We start from the raw sequence: 15,933 nt of genomic DNA, 5'->3' as shown, positions 1-15,933 counted from the left end.
TGCAGCCCATGCTGCTCCAGGAGGGCACTCACAGCTGCCCTGTCAGAGCCCAGCAGGTGATTGGGCCACGTGTACTCACAGGTCATCTTGTACCTGTCACCGCAGGACAGGGCAGTGGGCACTGAGCTCTGGATCCGACATGCCCAGCACCTGCCCACCCCGTCCCCTGGGTCACACAGCATCCTCGCTGTCCGTGTCGCGCGTGTCCGCATCTGAGCAGCACTGGCCGGGTGTGGGACCCTCTGCCCACCCGTCCCACTCCTCACAGGACCCTGGCCCATGGGGGCACAGACAGGCGGGGAGATGGAGCTCCGGGCTAGCAGGGAGTGGTACCTGAGCAGGAATCGAGGGTAGGGCTGGCGGGAAGCGAAGCCGGCCCTCCGGACCCGCACATTCTCCAGCAGCCCCAGGTACGCGACCTGGTGGCGACAGTGGTCCTCGTCCAGCCTGGCAGCCACCTTGTCCTCATTGGGCTTGATGCAGCGGACATAGAAGGGCTCCTGCCACAACAGAGGACACGCAGGGACAGCACCATCAGCCTCCGTGGCTGCAGGGCAGGTGTGTAGCTGTCCCTCCCTGCCGGCTGCCCAGGGAAGAGGCTCTTGCAGGGGGGAGGGGAGGCCGAGCGGCTGGGTCAGGAGGTGGTAGGGCAGCCAGGAGCCCTGCCAGGCTGCAGAGGCCAGGCTGACTCTCTGGATGTTGTGTGGTTAAGCGGGCTCTGGTGTCCCCCTGCTGCCCCCCTTCTGCCTTTAGGCCCCAAGCTCTGCAAGCAGCTAGTGCCGCCTTCTCGCCCTGTAAGCCATGCCCAGCCCCTTCCCGCCCAAGAGGCCGGGAGGACAGGGGAAGGCTGTTCAAATCTCACATTTACTCAAGCCTCAGCCTGACCCAGGACATCTTAACCTGCACGGTGGTGGGTTCCTCCTGGCTGGGGTGGGGGTGGGGATGCAGCTCACAGCAGACAGGAAATGAACACCACCTTCCCCGTGATGTGCAGAGGCGGTGAGGGCCCAGTTTGCCGGCCAGGCACAGACAGGAGGACCTGCAAAGATCCAGGGCGGGGGCCGGGGCAGTACCTTGGAGGCCAGGTTTTCCACCAGAGCCACCATGGAGTTCTTGAAGAGCGTGCCAGCCGTCAGGGGGCGCTTGGTCACTTCCGTGATGTCCTGCTGCCCGTCTGGCCACATAGCCCGCAGGGTGGGGTCCGAGCTGTAGACACAGGCCACATAGCTAGCCGCCCTCTGGAGGGCAGTCCTCGCCCCAGCTCTGCCACTGGTAAGCTTTGTGGCTTTAGTGTCAAACCTCAGGCTGTCAGCCCATCAGACAGGTGTCAGACCCGAGTGTATGAAGGCCCTTCCGGCCTCGGGCCCCCACGCACCTGTTGTACATCAGCCGCTTGAAGTCTTGGAAGAGGTGGTCTCTGTTCTTGTCAATGAAGCCCTCCACTGAGTACCTGTGGGGCCAGGGCTGGTGAGGGGCAAGGGGCCTCTGACAGCCCCCAGGAAGCCCCTCACCCTCCTCTCCTGCCTCTGTTCTCTTAGGCTAGCCTCCCTCCCTCCGCTCCCACACCCGCTTTCTTTCTCAGCACGTAAGACTCCTTCCCTCTGAGGTGTCTCTCCAGGAGGATGAGTCGGCGCTCATGCCCACAGCACTGGACCCTGGCTCTAGCGCATTCGTGCTGTGTGACCTGGGACCAGGGACTTAACCTGTCTGTGCCCCAGTATACATCACAGGCCCAGATCAGTGCCTGCTGAGTTTCCGTCAGCATCAGCAATGATAGTCATACCCAGGAACTCCCGAGGCAGTGGTCTGCTTTGATTCTGTGGCACTGAGAACCTCAAATTCCTTGCCTTGCCCTTTGATGACAAAAGTCTAGAAAGCTCAGTTCCAAAATCTCCCTGCACCTGCAGCCCCCATGCAGACTCAGGGCAAGGGGTCTGACCTCTGGCGGCACTGTCCCCCCACTTGTCCTTGTGAAGGACACATTAGATACATGTGCCTCCGTGAGTCACCTCAAGTCCCACTCAGGATGAAGGGAGCACAGGTAAATTAATAATAATGTCACAGAGATTTCTGATGGATTCCTGAGGTTGGTCCTGAGGGTGTGCCTGGGGGCTTGCTGGAAATGCAGACTGTGGCCTGTCTGCCCCCCTCAGCTAACCTGCACCTCCATAATAGCGTGCCCCCCCCCAGGCATTGTCCAAAGTGGAGCCTAGATACGGGTATTTTTTTTTTTTTAAAGCTTCCAGAGGCTTCTATAGTGCAGCCAGGGCTGAGAGCTCTGATCTTAAGAGCCCCATTTCATGCTTTCCACTCATGACTCTGGTGTCAGGCACGTCTTCAGCGTGCTAAGAAGGGGAGAGTTCCTTACGTGACGTCCCCCGCATAGTGCTTGATCCGGAAGTCTCGGCCAAACTCCATGGTCTTGTCTGTGGGGCAGAGCTGGGGAATGGGGTGGCGCGCCAGGGTCAAGGCACAGGGTGGAGGTCTGTGCAGGGGGCAGTGCTGGAGAGGCCGAGCCACCGAGGCCCCACCGAGACCTGCAGCACGGTGCCTGGGAGGGGTAGGGGGGTGCTGCCCCGGGACCAGCTGGGGTGCGGGGCCTGGGGTGAGCGCCGGGGGCAGCGGAGCACCTGGCGGCTGGTGTAGTGGGGGTGGTGGCGGTGGTGCGTGTCCAGGCTCTGCAGGAAGATGCGGTCGGTGATGGTGCCTGCGGCGCTGCAGGCCTCGTCCAGCACAGCCAGCACACCCCGGTGGGGCCGCTCCACCAGCTCCACGATGGTGGCGTTGTTGAAGTAGTCCACCTGGGCAGGGGGTGCAGGGCAGCTCCCAGTCTGCCCGCCGGCCACCCCGCTTGCACCCTGCGGCCCTCGCAGCCCCACCCGCGAGGCCCAGGCCGGCACTCACGCTCTGCCAGGTGATGCCCTCCCGCTCGTACTCCTCCTGCTCCTGCTTCAGGATGAGCTGGATGAAGAGCTGCTGCAGCTTCTCGTTGCAATAGTTGATGCAGAACTGCTCGAAGCTGCGGGCGGGCACAGGGGACGCACAGTCACGCCCTGCCGGCCCAGCTTGGGGGTTCGGGCTCTGTGCAGAGCTCATGCGTCGGGGGCAGGCCCTCCCCCCCCCGGAGCCCTACGGCAGGGGTGATTCTCCCCCTCCAGCCCCACTGCTGGCACGCATGCTCCCCAGTGGATTTGGGGGTCGTGGCCATGGGACATGAGCCCCCAATTTTGCCTTGGTGGGCACCGCTGGACGGGTGGCACAGGTGAGGCAGGCTCGGGGGCCTGAGCCCGGGGCCAGGGACTGGCTGGGACAGACGCCGGACATCCTGCTCCCCAGGCCAGCAGAGTTCCGCGGGACCAAGTTGGCCCTAGGGGTTGGGGTCAGAGCCGGGGACATGGTGGTCGGGCTCCCCACCTGTTGACAGGGAACACCTCAAAGCCATAGATGTCCAGCACACCGATGACCGTGTCCTTGCCGTCTCGCCGGGGATCCCGGCCTCGGGTTTCCATGACACCGTTGATCCGGTTCACCACCCACTCAAACAGCCGCTGGTACACTGCCTGGGGAGAGGCCAGGATCCAGCTACTTCCGGCTGCCTCCATCGTCGCCGCCTCCAGGAAGGCCCCCTGGGTGTCCCCGCCTCGCTCCCCACAGCTTGCCCCCAGAGGACCTTGGCACAGGCGTCCCGGGCATAGCTGGCCTCAGCTGCAGTGTGGCCCTTCTCAATGAGTTCCCTGCCTCCTGAGGCCACCGTGCGAGACAGCAGGCAGCGCAGCACCAAGTCCCGGGGCGTGGCTGTCAGCTCAGCCACATGGTCCACCAGCAGCTCCTCAGCCACGGCCAGGTGCCCCTGCTCCGGCCCGGCCCCCTCTGTCTCCACAAACTCGATGTTTCCCTGGGGATGGGGAGCCAGGACAGTCAGGCTCCATGTCCCAGCGGAGCTTGCCTGCACACCTCTGCCCAGGGAGAAGGAAGGAAAGACAGGGCTGGGGGTGTGGCAGGGCCTGGCTTCTGGAACCGATGCAGCCCTGGATGCGGGAACGGCCCCTGGAGCACAGCAGAGCCTTCTCCAAGGCTTCCTGCCCAGAACATCACGTCTGTGGTCCCCTGGCGCCGCCTGCAGCCGTGATGCACCCCCTGCTCCTCAGGCCGCCTCACAGGGAATGGAGGTTCAGACGTGCTGAGGAACTGTCCAAAGCCAGCCAGACCGCGCCTGACAGAAGCAGGACGCATCTGCACAATGTCAGCGTTACTGAGCCTGCACTTCTGGGCCTGCTTAGTGCAGCCTCATCTGCTAGATAGACCGGGCGTGTTGCAGGCCTCACCCGCCCATCTGGGCACACAGAGCCCCCAGCTCTGGGTCTAGCCTCCAGGAGCTGGGAGCCATGCACTCAGCCCCATGGAGGGCAGGATGGGCCCGCTACATGGCTGGGCCGTCCAAGGTCAGTCTCCTTCTCCAGGGGCAGTGGCCCCGCAGCCCCCAGCCAGGCTCACCAGGTGCAGTATGGCTGCCAGAATCCGGTGCACAGAGCCCACTTCCTCAGCACTGAAGCCGATCACCCGCATGGCTTCCATCACTGCCAGGTAGTGGCTCCTCTCATCACTCTCCAAGGCCTGCAGGACGAGGGGCTCAGCACCCCAGGGCCACGTGGAACCCCCGAGGTCCTCCCAGGGAGTGCCTGTTACATTGGGGCACCAGCAATCCCACTGAGCGCCCATACCCACGACCCCGGAACATGGCGCCTGGTGCTCCCGCGGAGCCCTGCCCCCACTCACACTGAGCCCTGCGCCCTGCCGGGTGAAGTTGTACACGGCGGGGTTCCTCTGCAGGTGCAGGTTCCGCAGCTCTGCGTCCTCACAGCCCCGCAGCACCTGGGGGCCCGCACATCCCTGGCTCAGGCCCTCAGAACTGCAAAGACCCCCCCAAACATGCCAGAGGACCGACACAGGGGAGCTCAGTGCTGGTGGAGACATCACCTGAATCCAGGCAGACGCCATCTCACCCAGTGTAGACACCACCCTGCTGGTGTCCCGGGAGATCCCCCTCCAGTGAGGGCGGGGGGCTGGGGGTATCACGGCAGGGAGGGGGAAAAGGGACTGAGAGCGGGGCCATCGGAAGGGCTTCCCGGGCACCCCCACACCGCTGCTCTGGCTCACCTGGTAGAAGGCATGGAAGTTCCGTTCGCCCACGTGCTGCTTGAGGACTCGAGACTGTGGAGGGAGGGGCAGCTGGGCCCTTGCCTGGGTTGCAGCACCACCCAGGGGACCCCACCCAGGGGACCCACCCAGAGCCCCTTGGGTGGTGCAGGCAGAGCCTGGGACCTCAGAGAAAGTGAGTTCTTCGCCCCCGCTCCCCAGGGCCCCAGACCTGGGAGGGTCAGCGCGGGAGACCTGTGGCCTCAGGACCCACCTTCTCCAGCAGGTAGCTGTGAATGTGCCCCCCGATGGGGTCTCCTTTAAAGTCGAAGTTGATGTCCATGTACTTGCCGAATCGGCTGGAGTTGTGGTTGCGGTTGGTGCGTGCGTTCCCGAAGGCCTCCAGCACGCACGTGGACTTGAGCAACACGTCCTTGACCCTGTGCGGGGCAGAGGGGCCGGGCTGTAGGGCACAGAACTCGTCCCGGGACTGTGCCTGCCCAGCACCCCTGCCCAAGGCCCCCCATGGCACAGGCTGGGGACTGGCTGGGAAGGCCACCTGCCCGGTGCTGTGCTTGGTGTGGCGAGAAGGGCAGCTCCTCGCCTGGGCATGCTGCCGCCTGCAGAGAGGAGCGGGAGCTGCACACTGCCCTCCACCTCCCGTGCCAGGGTGGGCAGCGGCCAGCCGCCGGTGCCCCCGCCCCTGGAACCCCACCTCGCCCCTCCCGACAGGAAGAGCTGGGGCGCTCACACAGGAAGCTGCTGCCACGAGGCCCCACTGGTAACAGCCGGTGAGCAGCTGGTGAGGAGGCGGACAGGGGGGCCCCCATCCGGGTCCAGGCCCTTCCTGACCATCTGCCCAGCTTCTCCCTTCCATGGGGTCTCCTGCGAGGGGCCCAGCCCCCGTCTGTTGGCTCCGTGCACCTTGCCTCTTCCCTCTTCCTAGTGGCGGGACCCCCGTGGCACCGTGCCCTGCCTCTGCTGGGTGGACAGGTTCTGGGCGGGTCACCTGGAGCCCTCCTGCAGAGGAGCCCTCTGAACCTGGCCTGAGCCAGGCTGACTCACATCTCTTTCCCCTCCAGGCCTGAGGCCCAGGGCCGCCCCTGCGCCAGCCCTGCCTGCCCTCACCTGTCCACCTCGGCCCTCTGGCTGGGGTTGGTGACAGCGGCGATGTACTGCATGATGTGCTTGCTGGCTTCTGTCTTCCCTGCCCCACTCTCCCCTGCCAGGCAGATGGATGGTCAAACAGAAAGAGTGGCCACCCCCCTTGACCAGCCCCCTGGGCGCCCCCTCCAGTGGGGTCTGTGGAGGCTGCCCGGGCCCCGGCCACCAGGCAGGTACCTGAAATGACAATGCAGGTGTCTCTGGAGCGGCGCTTCATTGCCCCGTACACGGCATTGGCCACGGCGTAGAGGTGTGGTGGCCGCTCATAGAGCTCGCGGCCCTGGTACTTGGCGATGGCCTCAGGCCCATATAGGGGCAGCTCCTGGTAGGGGTTCACGGACACCAGCACCTCGCCGATGTAGGTGTAGATGCGGCCCTTCTCGAACCTGGCACAGGCGGGGCCAGGCCTCAGCGCTCAGGGCTGTGGGGACGCACACCCAGGTGCTGGGGCGTTGGGCCCATGTGGGGAGCCTCGGGCGCCCTGGCCCACCCCAGGGATGAGAGTAGGAAGGAGTGCGGGTTGACCTGACCCTTCCCAGTGCCATCTCACTGGAATCCCACCCCCACTGCAGGGTAGCGCTGGGGCCGACGCTGCTCCCTGTGGGGGCTGGGGGGGGGGGCCTGACGGCACAGGAATCTCCACCACCCGATTTATGAAGGGATAGGTAGAGCCAAGGGGTGGAGGTGGAGAGGAGAAAGGGGCTGGAGGCCGAGGGAGGGGCCTTGGACTGTTTCCTGTCTTGAGGCCTGGGTGGGGACCCAGAGGCAGCAGGGGACCCCGCCCAGCCCCACCCAGATGGCTGGGACTAGGAGGGGCGCAGGGAGGGGGCCTGGGGATGCAGGGGTCATCCTCCCCCCGCACATCCTCCTACTTCTCAACCCTTCCTTTTGGGAACTCAGGGTCCTGGACCTCTGTCTGCCCCTCTCTTGACCTTTCGGCCAGCCAGCTCAGCTCCCGCTTTGTCTGGGACCCGCCCTTCCCTGGCGGCTTGTGGTCCGACCCCCATCAGTCAGGGGTTCCTCTTCCTCCGCCACCACCTCAGATGAGGGAGTTCCCCCGGCGCGCTCCCTCCACACCCTCTCTCATCTGTCCCCCGCCTGCCCCCCTGCACGCCGTGTGGCCCGGGCTCAGTGCTCCACTGTTAAAACGGACATGGTCATGCCTGTCTCACAGGCTAGTGTAGAAGAACGCTGTGAAGTTATACCTAGCTTTGGGCCCCATACAAAATAGCCCATTTCCTGTCCTCTAATCTCAACAGTGTGTGCTCAGGGGGCCCCATCCCCTAACCCTGCACAGCAGCCGCCCTGTCCTCCCACTGGCTGTCCAGGATGAAGCCATCCAGCTGTCCAGCTCCCCGGGGCCACCCCATCTCACCATCCCCTGGCTCCTCCAGGGCAATCAGACCCCATGTCGCTTCTACCAGCCACGCCCTGTGGCACCCCATGCACCCCCCCCTCCGAGTGTCATCTCAGCTTGTCCACCTGCACCCCGGGACAGCGCCTGCCCCCTGGGACAGCACCTGCCCCCCTCCCTGAGAGCCCCCAGGGCCCAGCACAATCCCCAGTGGCAGATGGACAGTGCACCCAGTCAGGGGGACCAGCACCTGCCTGTCCCTGCTGGGCAGGAGGAGCAGAAGACACCCAGGCCATGTGGGAGGCAGGGGTCTGGGAAGCCTGCTCCAGCCCTGGCTGGCCGCCCTGGCCTTGGGAGGGCTGTCCTCCCGGGCCCCCCCCACCCCCGCCAGGACCCCCTGCCGTCACCCATACAGTGGTCCGGGTGGGGGTGTGTGCAACCCCACCTCCTGCCCCTACCCTGGGCTGATGGAGACCAGTGAGCCTGGGGGCTCGGGAGAGGAAGTCAGAGCCCTCTGTCTACCTGAGCTTGAGGTTCTCCATGAAGTCCTCCATGGTCACTTGGTCCAAAAGCACAAAGTCGGGTTTGCCGCAATCCGGCCCTTCCTCGTCCATCCTGCTAGCGGGAGGCACCCAGGCCAGGTTCCCCCGGCCTTCCTGTGCAGAAGGGTGGAAGGAAGGGTGCTCCGAGCAGGCTCAGCCCTCCGGGCCGCCTCCGAGCGGTGCGGTGAAGTAGGAAGTGGGTTCTGGCCCCAGGGAGGGGCTGCCCTCCCCACTTGCCGCTCCCTCCCGAGGGGCTCTGACCCCCGCTTCCTGGTTCCCGCACCCAGAGGGCGGGCACGCCTGACAGTGAGGCGGGTGCCCTGGAGGGTTCCTGCTGGCTTCCTCAGTAAGCTCTGACCCTCTGTGGTCTCCGCGCCTACCCCTCACCCCAAGAGTAGGCGTCACCTGTGTGGCTTGACGCCGTCACGGCTATCAAACCTCTGTTAACAGCCGGAGTTCCACACTAGGTGCATCTTTGGCTAGGTACCTTGTATCTTGATTAAAAAGTGGGAAATGCTGGTGGCCAGGCCTTTGGGGGCGGGGCCTCGGGTAACATTCTTCAAAATGTGCAAGACCACAGCAGGATGTAAATGACAAAACCAGTGTCACGTCACACTGCACCGCAGGGCTGGCGGTCTGGTTCCTCAGACTGAGATTCGGAGTCGGGCTGCAGGCCCGGACCTCCGGACGCTACCCAGAAGGCCCCCTGCCTGTCCCACCTGGTTCCTCACAGCACCGTTAGAAGCTGCAGACTGGTTGGCTCAGATTTGTCTCCAGACAGCCTCCTTGACCTCATGGCATCCTCCAGGCGGGCAGTTCTCTCAACCCCCACTCCGGGGAGGCCAGAGTATTTGCCAAAAGTGAGTCATCCACATGCTGCCTGGGGGATTCTGTACTCGAGGCTCCTGTAATAATTGCCTTTCAATGAGCTCACGTTTTTAAACTGGAAAAATTGACAGGCAAGGATTTTTTTTTTTTTTACCCTTTCAAATTCATTAGGATGAATACATACCCAGTAAGATTGGAAAAGTGTTTATTCAAAAGCCTGATAATCAGGGCCCACGCCCTTGTGCACCATCCCAAAGGGCTGTTGGCCTGACTGTTCCCTCGGGATTCATTCACCCTCCCAGCTCTGGGGCTGGTGTTTTTTTTTTTTTTAAAGATTTTATTTATTCATGAGACAGAGAGAGAGAGACAGAAGCAAAGGGAGAAGCAGGCTCCCAAGGAGCAGGGAGCCCGACGCGGGACTCGATCCCAGGATCCCGGGATCACGACCCGAGCTGAAGGCAGATGCTTAACCCTCTGAGCTACCCAGGCGCCATGGGGCTGGTGCTTTTGAAGGGCTTTTTCACACCAACGCTCCGGAGAATCTGGTCCCGGGGTTTTACTTCCTCAACCTCTCAACCCATGGGTTCCTCCAGCCCAGGGTTTAAATTGAGGAACAACTCAGTCCGTGCTCTGAAACCTCAACTTGATACGATTTTCACGTCACTGGATAGTTTTGGGTTTTTCCTGGTAGAAATGTCAAGACCGTTTTGAGGTTGGAGATCTGGCCCCTGGGCGGAGCTTGCTGTTGGGCTTTAGACCCTGCCACCGTGACCTTGAGCCTAACTGCGGAGTCTGCAGTGAGGACTTAAGGCCCATGCCTCCTCTGTCCCAAGGCTAGGAGGACATCGCATGTCTTTTCCCTTCCTGGTCTGTCTCCCCTCCTCTTGGGCTGGACAAACCCCTTGGAGGATTTCAGTTGGGGCACCAAGCAGGAGGGCAGGGGGCTGCTGGGGACCCCACCCTGGCCCCTGCTGATGCCAAGCCCCCTCCAGTTCCCCAGCTCACTGAAGACTCAGGTCCAGCTCATCTCAGGACATGCAGAACTGCGGGCTGCTGCAGGGAAGGGCCTCCGCAGGGCACCTCAGAGGCCACCTCCCACTCTTCCCATCCGGGTGTGTGTGTGTGTGTCGGGGGTGCAGCTGCCATGACATCAGGAACAAACCGAACGTAAAAGTGTCCGGCTGCGCCTGGATGTGTTACTTTTCAAACGAAGCCAACCGAGCATGTGCATCACTCCCACATGGACAAACTTGTGTGTGCCCACATGTGAAGATGAGCCTCGCTCCCAAGTCTGACCCACACTAGGGAGGACAAGAGGCAGACGAGCCTGTCAAGGCAGCAGAACCCATCCAGGATCCCCAGGGCAAGCTCCCGATGGCAGGTGTCGGTAGCCCATCACCCACTTGGCACTCTGCAAAGACCCGGGCATCAAGCAAGGAGACACCTCGGGGCTGAAGGAGTTTGGCCACCACTCCCTTCACAGCCAGGGCTCCCGCTCCTTGTATCTAGCACACGGAAAGGAGACAAGTTGGTCGCAGCACACGCTGAAAAGACTGTTTATTAATCACCCCTTGTTTCCTGCACAGGTCAGAGGGGCCTGGGCCCCGACGCAGAGCAAGAATCCTCGTTTCGGGAGCAGTGTGGCACCCAAACCTGGGGGCAGAGAAACGTCAGTCAGATGTGCACACCAGGCCCTGAGCTGCCCACTCCCCAGTCTGGGCCCGAACCGGAAACCCCCCTCTCCTCCCTGAATGGGAGCCAGTGAGGACGCATACCTGCTTAGACAGAAGGGGGCCCGACAGCCGCTCAAACCCAGCTGCACCCTCACAGGTCATGTCCGTGTGCAGGCCACATCCCAGGGTCCACTTCCTCAGGCACGAGGAGGCACGTGGAAACAGCTTGGAGGCGAGCTGTGAAATCAAGCGACGTGAGCACACAGCCAGGGACCAAACGCTGGTTGCCACAGAGAGACGGAAAGGAACTAAAAGGAACTGAACCCGGATCCCCCTCCTGACCCCACAGTGGGCTGAGGTCTCTGTGACGGGACGTGGCAGCAGCCCAACACACCACTGACCCAGCAGGGTCCTGGGGAAAAGGCTGCAGGTGAAATCCAAAACCACAGAATCCACCAATGCTGGGCCACAGAATCAGGGCCCCAGGAGTCCAGGTACTAGACCACCGCTATGCAAAAACAGTCTCATGAGCTTGAAGGCAATGAACCTCTCTGGGACTCAATCACCTGACTTGACATGGGAAGGCCAGAGCCAGTCGAGGGTTTTGAAATTCTTCTGGGGGCGGGGGCTCATGGAAATGAACAGAAGACAGGCCTCTGCAGCATACTTACTGCTGCAGACCCCAGATCAGCCCCGCAGACGCGGACCAGGCCACCTCTTGGTGCTCTCCAGGCTCTGGCCCCTGGGGATTCCTGCCGCTGAAACAGTGGGGGAGGGCAGACACCACGTGTCCTATGCTGGGGGGTTGCCGTTCAGAAATGGAGAAGGGTCTGATGTATACCCTGCCCCCCCCCTCCGCTGACAAGGTACCCCACCCAAGTTTTAGGGATGCTGGTAGGACACGTGAGGCTCTCTGATTAGACACAAAGACAGTTGATTCTTCCCACAGGGTGACACAGGGGAGCCAGGGGGCACCCAGCACATGTGGTGGCCGTGCGGTACCAGAAAGCCAGAACTCTCCCAGTAGAGAGCAGGCCTGCTCTGGAGGGAGGCACTACCTCGTCCATCCCCAGGCTGTCTGCTACTCCAACATCCTTGAAAAGATGGGCCAAAGTTCAGCCAACGCCTTGCTCCCAGGACTGCAGACACAGGAGCCTCAGGGAGCGTCTCCCGAATGCAGCTCACAGGCCGGTGTGTTCAGCGTCTGCACCTGGACTGAAGAGGCAGACCCCAAGTTTGCCAGAAGCCTCGACTGCGACAGAGATGTGGCGTGACCGGCCACCCAGAGGAGCCAAGAGCTACGTGGCCTTGCCATGAGGATCCTGGCCCACCCCTGACCACACCCAGCGGCGCTCAAACCCAGGCAGGGACGCAAGGGCACCCTCCTCCCACCTATGCTTCCCACCCGCTTCCAGATTCCACTGCTCCATCCTGGTCAGGAATCTGTAAAGGAGCACACGGTGGGCCTGGAGAGGCCTGGCATTCCATCATGACCCGCGATTTTCTGGCTGGCTACCCCGGGCATGGGCCCCTGTTCTGTACCGGACAGAAACCACCTCACCGTGGTGCTCAAAATACCGAGCTGAGCAAAGAATTAAGGTTTAGGAGGTATGACACAAGCAGGAGTGTCTTCCTCTGCCGAGAGCCACTCCCCTCCGGCAGCCCTGCTTAGAACTTGTGAGCACCTGCGATGCTAGTATTGGGAGTAAGAAACTGAACTTAAACGCCTATTTAGCTTTATCTAACAATATGTGGCACGTGGCCACCACACCAGACACGGACACCTGTCTGAAATTTCTATAACCTTGCTCTGGATGGAGCAGGGCAAGGCCTCAAACCGTTTCAGGATGCTCTGGCAAGCACTGTAGGAATGCACAGGGTCACCCCAGACCCAAGCACGCTGGAGGCTTGCAGCCCACGTGGCCCCGGGCACACAGCAGTACACTCGGTACTGGGGGCTGAGCGGGGAAGTGGTCGCGGGGCAGGATCGGGGCTCCAGGTCGGGCAGCCCTAGCGAGCGGGCCGGGCGGCAGCAGCGCCCTTCCGCGGTGCCCCTGCGACGCCGACACCCGGGAGCAAAAGCCCCTCAAATCGCAAGCCCACGGGGTACCCGTACGCCCAGCCATTACCCAGAGCGGCCTCTCCCTGCAGTCTTCCTGGCACGGAGGCCGCCGCTCCGCTCACACTCCGCAGCCGCAGGCCGGGCGGGTTCCGCAAGAGCTTCCCGCGACAGCAGGGGACCGGGCACCGCCGCGAGGGGGGACAGGCGGTCAGCGCACGCCGCGGTCGGCCGACCCCGGGTTCACGCCCCCGGCGGCAGCCGCGACCCCATCCCTCGGAAGGTCGGCCGGCGCCCCGCCGCGACCCGCACCCCGGCCGGAGCTCACCCGGTCTCAGCCGGGGGCGGGCGCCGCCTGGAACCCCGACGACCTCGGATGGCATCGGATGCCCGCGCCGCCCCGAAGTTGCCTGCCGCCGGAGACACATGGAGCGCCCCCGCACACCCGCGCGCTGCGTCATCACGCAGCCCCCCGGAAGCCGGCCGCAGTGACGTCACGCGAGCGCCGGGCGCGCGTGCGACCGCAGGGAGGGCGCGGGCGGAAGTCCCCTAACGGCTGCGGGGGGCCGGTCAGAGAGCCGGCTGCCGCGTTCACATCGGGGCGCAAGCCGCCAGTGCTTCCGCTGCACTGCTGTCTGCGGACGAGTGCGCGTCCCTGGCGGCCCTGCTGGCGCCCCGTATCCCGGCTGGTTAAGGGCCCCCCGCCCTCCGCGGGGCTGGGTTCGTCGAGCCCCGTAGGACAGCGAGGTTGCGCTCTGCCCTCGCATCCCTTTGGCGGGTTGCGCGGGATGCGCATCGCTTTCTGGTTTAATACAAGTATCTTCTTGGGGCGCCTGGCTGGCTCAGTTGGCTAAGCGACTGCCTTCGGCTCGGGTCATGATCCTGGAGTCCACGGATGGAGTCCCGCGTCGGGCTCCCTGCTCCGCGGGGAGTCTGCTTCTCCTTCTGACCCTACCCCCTCTCATGTGCTCTCTCTCTCTCTCTCATTCTCTCTCTCAAATAAATAAATAAAATCTTAAAAACAAAACAAAACAAGTATCTTTTTTTCTGCCTTTGTGGAGAGGTCGTCTGGGTTGGGAGGAGATTTGGGTTATAATTCGACTCTCCCCCCCCCCCGCCCCCACCGGCGGAGGAACGCACAAGGGAAGGTACTGAAACTGGAAAGGGTGCAGCTTGTTGGAGATTCAGTGAAGCGTTGTAGGGTGGCAGGGTGTTCGAGAGGAGAGATGGGCAAGGACTACACACTCAGGGGGCTTAAATATCAGGCTAGGAAGGCGAGAACTTGTTCTGTAGGTAAAGAAGCCGAGCAGTACCTGAAACTCATTTTGCACTCGCTAAATTCATTCAAGCATTTTAGAGTATACAAATCCCATTACATATTTTATTAAATCTCTTGAGACCGGGCAGGAATATTACTTCCAGATTGCTAACATGGAAAATAACATTCAGCCAAAGAGGTTAACAAGGCTAAGGCTTGGTGCAGGTTGTTCTAGCTGACTTCAGTGCTGTTTGTCTTCCGACGCTCTGCCATGAGATAATCAAAGAGAACCAGGAAGGCACATGGTTATGGATTATGGAAGGCCAGGATATGGCTGTAAGGGTGTATATGTGTGACCCCCAAAATTGGGCTCCCCCAGGACTGGAAGAGAGGAGCTTTTTTCTTTTTCAAAGATATTCATTTATTTGACAGAGAGAGACATAGTGAGAGAGGGAACACAAGCAGGGGGAGTGAGAGAGGGAGAAGCAGGCTTCCCACTGAGCAGGGAGCCCGATGCGGGTCTTGACCTGAGCCGAAGGCAGCCGCTTAACGACTGAGCATCCAGGCGCCCCCGAGTTGTTTTTTGACACATGCCATGCCGCACTTCATACCATGCTGTGTCCATGATAAATCCAACGGGTTGACTTGCTTAATGAAGAAAAGAATTTCTTCAAACACTTCGAGTGAATTCTCAATGAATTTGTAACTTCTAGTTTCCAGGCCTGTGCATGATAAAGGACCAAACCAGCTCAGATTATAATGCCTCCTCAGAAGCACAGCCACACTGTGTGGCCCTCCTGTGGGAGACCCTACGAGCTGTACTTTGGCGTTTCCTTGGCTGTAACTATGTATTCTTCCAGAGCCAAGTTGCTAATATTCTTTTCAGGCATATATCCCAGTTGGCTTGGGAGAATGATGGAGTTATTCTTTTGAGATGTGGATTTGGAGAAAGTTCTTTCCAATGGTCTGATAGTTAAGAACTGCTGAGAGGTCTGTCTCTGTGTCAGTCTCAGGCAGCCTCCCTGTACAATGCAACAGAGCTTTGATTATGTGGTTTTTGATATTTTGGCACCCTTTCTTATTACTTGGAAAAAAATTTCCATGGAGCATCTTCCCATCTCTAATGAATTTTATTATCATTTTAGAAAAAAGCTCTTTTGGGGCGCCTGGGTGGCTCAGTCGTTAAGCATCTGCCTTCTGCTCGGTCATGATCTCAGGGTCCTGGGATCGAGCCCCACATCTGGCTCCCTGCTCGGTGGGAAGCTGCTTCTCCCTCTCCTCCCCTGCTTATGCTCTCTCTTGCTATCTCGGTCACTATCTGTCTCTCTCTCTCAAATAAATAAATAAAATCTTAAAAAAACCCAACAACTCAGAGACATCTAGTTAGTTATTTGCTAGCTATTTTGTTCTCATGAGGGAGATAGTGGATGGGCGAGAGGAACAAGAAAGAAAACACTAAAGACTTCCCAGCCTTGGGAACAGGGAAAAGATTCACTAAAAACAACAACAACAAACCCCACACCAATTAGTTGGAATCTAGCCAAGATGTGAGTTGGGGAAAACTACCTTTGAGCAGGCCAATTGAGGATAAATCTTCAGTTGTTCAGGGCTTTCTTGAAAACTCGAGTCTAGTGGGAAGGCATCTGTGTGAGACCCTGTCTAGGTAACCTCAGTGCCCTCCCACCTTAGTCTGGTCAGGTGCGTGTCATTTGTCTCGCTAGAACTTCTTGGATACAAAGAGGAATCCCACACAGTCTCTAAAAGACCTTACAGTCTAGTAGAGAAAATGTCCTAACATGGTAAACTCTAGCATCAGGACATGCAAAGAAAGTGCTCTGGGACTGGAGGAGGGAAAAATTGTATCCAAAGATTTAGTGGAAGAGGTGATACTTGAGCTGGGTGAAAAAAACCGACAGCTA

The 15,933-nt window shown here is 60.7% G+C and overlaps 1 protein-coding gene, 1 long non-coding RNA gene and 1 other non-coding gene across 4 annotated transcripts in view; all 3 read right to left on the bottom strand.

Moving 5' to 3' along the window:
- The window catches only part of MYO1G (myosin IG), a 13,488-nt gene extending 5,178 nt beyond the window's left edge, over positions 1-8,310 (bottom strand). The window contains exons 1-16 of one of the 2 annotated variants that reach the window (XM_025853076.2): positions 8,177-8,310; positions 6,478-6,686; positions 6,265-6,358; positions 5,411-5,576; positions 5,158-5,211; positions 4,777-4,872; positions 4,495-4,614; positions 3,671-3,895; positions 3,415-3,560; positions 2,905-3,019; positions 2,631-2,801; positions 2,369-2,439; positions 1,376-1,450; positions 1,074-1,206; positions 334-500; positions 4-93 (exon numbers count right to left, since the gene is read on the bottom strand). In XM_025853076.2, the coding sequence (XP_025708861.1) occupies positions 4-93; positions 334-500; positions 1,074-1,206; positions 1,376-1,450; positions 2,369-2,439; positions 2,631-2,801; positions 2,905-3,019; positions 3,415-3,560; positions 3,671-3,895; positions 4,495-4,614; positions 4,777-4,872; positions 5,158-5,211; positions 5,411-5,576; positions 6,265-6,358; positions 6,478-6,686; positions 8,177-8,268 (2,024 nt within the window). In that variant the 5' untranslated portion in view covers positions 8,269-8,310. Of the gene's footprint in view, positions 1-3; positions 94-333; positions 501-849; positions 1,040-1,073; positions 1,207-1,375; positions 1,451-2,368; positions 2,440-2,630; positions 2,802-2,904; positions 3,020-3,414; positions 3,561-3,670; positions 3,896-4,494; positions 4,615-4,776; positions 4,873-5,157; positions 5,212-5,410; positions 5,577-6,264; positions 6,359-6,477; positions 6,687-8,176 lie in introns of those variants that run through there. The other variant, XM_073885053.1, reaches the window with a different exon arrangement.
- Positions 8,311-12,479: 4,169 nt separating this feature from the next.
- LOC112809821 (small nucleolar RNA SNORA9) lies at positions 12,480-12,611 on the bottom strand. The gene has a single exon (XR_003204665.1). It is a non-coding gene; the product is annotated as a small nucleolar RNA SNORA9 (small nucleolar RNA).
- A 1,926-nt stretch (positions 12,612-14,537) lies between these two features.
- LOC141371203 (uncharacterized) overlaps positions 14,538-15,933 on the bottom strand; it is a 4,382-nt gene continuing 2,986 nt past the window's right edge. Inside the window, exon 3 of the long non-coding RNA XR_012375967.1 lies at positions 14,538-15,036. This is a non-coding gene — a long non-coding RNA (uncharacterized lncRNA). The remainder of the gene's footprint in view (positions 15,037-15,933) is intronic.

This window comes from Callorhinus ursinus, unplaced genomic scaffold, assembly GCF_003265705.2.
Source record: "Callorhinus ursinus isolate GAN/ISIS: 27379988/994484 unplaced genomic scaffold, GSC_fseal_2.0 scaffold60, whole genome shotgun sequence".
NCBI lineage: Eukaryota > Metazoa > Chordata > Mammalia > Carnivora > Otariidae > Callorhinus > Callorhinus ursinus.
This window is presented reverse-complemented; position numbering and strand designations above follow the sequence as displayed.